Below are 5,000 nucleotides of genomic sequence, written 5' to 3' on the forward strand. Positions count from 1 at the left end.
TTGAAGCAGACCGCTGTGTCTGTAAATGTTTTAATTAATGTTGTGATTGTTTTTTGTTGTTGTCTGTAACTGTGCTGCTGCCTATCTTGGCCAGGACTCTCTTGAAAAAGAGATTTTTAATCTCAATGAGAAACAAAGGTTATAAATTCCCATTGATATGAACTTCTCTATTGTGTAAATGTTGCGTAATAAGTATGTTTCTTCATATTCGGCCCATCTAACATTGTTTTAACACTGTGAGATAAAAGGAAGTGTTTTTACACTTTAAAGAGTGAGTGCACACACACACACACACACACACACACACACAACCTTAATGCTACTATAGTCGGCTTTCCACTCCAAAAAGCGAGGGACTTCACCATCATGTTCTTGAAAAAAATCTGTTTAGGCATTTTCTAATCAGTAGTGTTTTTCATTCCACATTCTGCATACACATCACTTTCCTCTATGCCTTTTTGTTCTCAGTGCGCTGATGTGACATTTTATTTTCACACTGACAGCTTAAAGCATCACAGAGAGACAACCAGAGAACTGAAGAAAATATGCAGACATCTGTCAAAACATTGCCAGGTTTTTCCAAAATCCTGCCAGTCAACAACAGATCAGTAAGGTGCAGACAGATGCTTGTGATCTTTATTCAGTATCGAGCAGAACAGTCCTTAAAATAAAATTTTCTGTTTGGCGCGTCAAGACATTTTAATGGCTCAGTACTCTTTCTACCCCCTGCAGTTGTTTATACTGTAGGTAACAATAGTTCAACTGACATTGTTATTGTCTTAAAGGACCAGTAAGCAATTTTTGAAGCGAAATGATCATTTGCATGCGCTAAATGGCGAAAGCTCCTGCTGTTTGTCGTCCTTCTGTGTCATTAATGTTAATACAATTTAGAGAGAAATAAACAATGAGGCCTCAAAAGACCAAAGTTCTATGAACAAGGTGAGCATTGGATGGCCTTCTCATCTTTGAACATGGTGGTGTCTCTGAAAGTTTGGTTACTTACCTAAGTAACCAAACTTTGAATTCAGCACATAAATCTTCACGTTAACCATTATGTTGATAGATGTCTGTTCAGTGTATAAACTGTCACATTGGGTATTTAAGATAGTGGGGAAGAATGATTCAGGCCAACATCACCTACACATCTGTGAATCCTCCTTTTCACCAGATAAAAAAAAAAAAAGCAATTGAATCAAATCAATCAAATTAAACTGAAACTTTTCCAAAAAGGAATAAAAAAAGAGTTGGGCAAAAGAAAGACGAATTAAAAACTGAAAACCTAAACCCTTCCCCAGCTAACCTCTGCTCGCTGACTGACACTTACAAGGTTAGGCGAGGAGGATGTTGAAATGGACATCGTCTTGAAGATCATTCTTAACAGGATAACAATAAATAACTCCAGGAATTTAGGATGAGATAAATCCATCTTAATTGCGGCTCTGCTAAGATGAATAAAGTATAACTAATACAGAGGAGGGGCTACAATCAGTTGAGGAAGTCCATTTGAATCACAAGAAATGCATCAAGGAAGTCAAAAACTGACATTTCTAGGATCTTAAGGATTTAAAGTTCTTGAAATAAGTAATGTGAAACAATATCCTTGGAAGTCCATAATGTATTTCCCAACACCCATCTTTATTATGTAAATAAACGTACATCAAAAAATATATAACCATGCATCAGACAGACAAATATGTTGACATTTAGACAGCTGGCCTGTTGTTCCTGGAACAGGGCTGGAGGTAGAACAGGACAGCCTCTTCATTCAGGGTCAAAACATTCGATAAATATAACATCAACTGAAACTGGATCAAAAATAGTCATAGTGTAATAACAATTGTGTATGTAGTATTTCTTTTTATACATTATGTCCACAACAAAAATCCCATATATCCTCTCAATCACTCTGTACATTGGTTAAATTGAATTAAAAACCGTTCAACCCTTTAGATACTTATACATTGTACCAAAGAAGACTTTTTGTGGCACAGCTTCACCTTCATAACATGCCAAGGTTGAAAAGAAGAGATGCAGTTTTTTTAAATCTTTAAAAAAAAAAAACAGCCTTAAGCCAGTTCCCAGATCTGCAGGAATGGGAGAGGTAGAGGCATTGCCTTCCAGAAAAAATCTATACGTGACTACTCGAGGGCAAAGCTGAGTTCCCATTATTTAGCTTATCCCTGTCGCCATTCCTCTCAGATCTTTAGAGCTACGCAGGCAGGAAGAAATCCTTCAAGATCTAACATGCCAAAGGGCGCGCAGATGTTGGAACATTGTAGTTTTTCATCCATACAGTAACAGTAGCAGATGGTAGCATGATTGTGGAGCAGCAAGACAACCTCTCTGCAACTCTTTATTTTACATAAGGCAGGGTCTTGTACATTTCTTTTTTTATTCACCAACAGGACAGCATGTCTTGTAAGCATATATACACACTTTGTCTATTTTCACAGTGTTTTCTCTAAAATAGCCTAATTGAGCATGCTGGTTTAAAAACAACACACTGACTGTACATTCTCGTCTTTAATCAGTACCTTCTCGGTGCACTTTTTGTGCATACATTGCAGAATTTTCCAATTAATCTCTCCTGAAAATGAGAAGTGCCAGCACGTTTTGTTTTGTGCAAGTAGTGCCAACAGTGTTTAAGAGTTTGTATTGTGGTAGGAATTTGCCCGATTTTTAAGACCGGGATTAAGCCTTGTCGTCTTTAACTAAAAACAAATCTCAATGGCGATCTCCACTGAAAGAAATATCCCCAGTCTAAGAACGGACTTAATCCTTTTCCAAGAAACTGGCCTTGTGTGTGTGTGTGTGTTATGTGTGACAGGAAGAACCTATGCTGTAACAGCAGTGTATGCGTACAGTAACAATACAGCAGAGAATATAGTATGTACACAGTTGTTGTAAAGGAGACCATTCTGTCCACTGAACAGAATTAAGGCAATTTCACAAGTGTCCTGGTATGAGGGTAACCACTGTGGAGCCTCATTTAGATACAAAAATAAGAAAGAATTCAGTCTGAAAATCTCACAGTTGTGTTTAACCATTTTTCTGCTGAATGTGTACATTTATTTTGTTGTTCACCTGGCAAAGTATTGTACTTATTTTATATGCTGTATATATTTCTTGGGCTATTTTTCCAACAAATAAAATAAGAGATTTTTAAGTTTCCAATAAACAAGTGAGAAATCTAGCATCAGGAAGGAGCTCTCACAATATAAATTGAGTGTCTTGCTATAAATATTACATGGCATTTGCATAAAATATTATTTCTTTATGTCTTTTAATATCTCTTGTTTAGCCAATTTGGAAGTGGTGATAAAACATCCTTTTTAGTAAGTGCCGTTTACAGATGATGTCCCCATGAGAAACAATTGAGCTGGAAATGAGTTTTTCCATCTTATCTATATGCATTATACAGCATGCATTTTGTTTAAGACAAAATGGAGAATGAATAAATCTTTTTTTAACAGCTCGCAGTCAGTAATGTCCACTATACATAATGGATAACCTTCCTTCTCCCAAACATGTGTAATTAAGTCACCCCATTGCACACGCTTTAGTCCATTATCTGTACTGTATATACTAAAGCAAGGATTAATGGTCTTTTGCTGGTTTTACTAACAGTTTTTAACACCAAAAAAGAGCAAACGGCACAGTACGTTCATGTAGCCGGGTCTGTGTCTGGCTCTAATTATCATCATCGTCATTGAAACAAAAAGAATAGCTGGTCTCGAGGAGCTACACTGCATCATCACATATGATAGAAAAGGTGTTGCAGACTGCATGAAACGTGCCTTGGCTAAGAGATACATAAAACAACAACATCTTAATACCCCATCACACCAAGTATGTGTTTGCTGCAGGGAACGTTTGAGACATACAGTACAGTACAGTACAGTAAGTTAGGAATCATCATCATGCATAAAATGAAAATCTCTCCCTGCTCAGTTCAGCAGCGTACCGTATAGCTGTGCCTTCGTCAAACTGTCCTTCCTCGTCAGCCCCGTGCTGCCAAATTTTTGGTATCTTGGAGAGGTCTTCTTTGGGAGTGCGGGGCCGACACTGAGAGCGGAGCTGGAGCTCGGGCGAGGCCGGACGCTCGGCCTGGGGCTGGGGTAGTGTTGAAGACTTGAGGCTTCGAGGGAGCTTTGGTGTAAGGACTCAGCCGAGCTGTCTGCGCTCAGATTTACGTAGTCCTTCTTGGCACTGCTCGTCACCGTTGCTGCCCCACTGCTCTCCTTCTCTTTAGAGCTCCCTGAGAGGAACAAACTGCAGTCTGAGTCCTGACTGTCCTCCTTGGTTCTATACAGCACAGAGGTTTTCTCCTGCTTACGATGCTCCATGGGTTTCTGACTGCGGCTGGGCGAAGGGGGGGCCACAGCAAAACACTGGTCCAGCACGCGGCTGTGGAAGACGTCATCTCCTTCTTGGAAGCTGCTGTAGAGAGACCCCTTGATCTTACTGGAGGGGCCCATGGCAAATTGCCGCTCAGAGAAACTGTACGGAGAGCCCCGCCCTGTGATGTTACGGTAGGAAGATGAGAACGTGTTGATGTCTTCCACACTGAGCTGTCTCCAGCGGTTGCTGAGGTCGTCCTCGGGAACCTGGACGTCACCTTGGCGGTCCAGAGCTCCTCCACGAGCCTGGCCCAGTCCAGTTGTGGACCCCATGCTGTGAGAGGAGGCCAGGCGAGGGGTGCTGGAATGGTATGGTTCACTGAAGCATGAAGCCGTCCTTGTGTACGCTGGTGAGGTGCCCTTCTGCGGGCTCCTAGGGGTCACCATGTGCTGGATGCTAAGGGACTTGGGGAAGCTTAGGCTGTCTTTATCATAAGAGGACATGCTTTTGCGCTCATAGTCCCCACTGCCACCATCTCGCCAGTCCATATAGAGACCCTGGTGGGACGAGGATAAGGTGCTGCTGGCAGTGCGCCCACAACCCCCACTAACTCCTCCCTTCTCGTCCGATGCGAGGCTGAAGCTAGAGTAGGAACTGGA

At 41.2% G+C, this 5,000-nt stretch overlaps 1 protein-coding gene across 2 annotated transcripts in view; it reads right to left on the reverse strand.

Moving 5' to 3' along the window:
- Nucleotides 1-2,561: 2,561 nt before the first annotated feature.
- The window catches only part of begain (brain-enriched guanylate kinase-associated), a 113,593-nt gene continuing 111,154 nt past the window's right edge, over nucleotides 2,562-5,000 (reverse strand). For both annotated transcript variants that reach the window (XM_029460092.1, XM_029460091.1), the window contains exon 7: nucleotides 2,562-5,000. This exon is cut by the window's right edge and continues 489 nt beyond it. In XM_029460092.1, coding sequence (XP_029315952.1) covers nucleotides 3,948-5,000 — 1,053 coding nt within the window. In that variant the 3' untranslated portion in view covers nucleotides 2,562-3,947.

This window comes from Cottoperca gobio, chromosome 22, assembly GCF_900634415.1.
Source record: "Cottoperca gobio chromosome 22, fCotGob3.1, whole genome shotgun sequence".
NCBI classification, from domain to species: domain Eukaryota; kingdom Metazoa; phylum Chordata; class Actinopteri; order Perciformes; family Bovichtidae; genus Cottoperca; species Cottoperca gobio.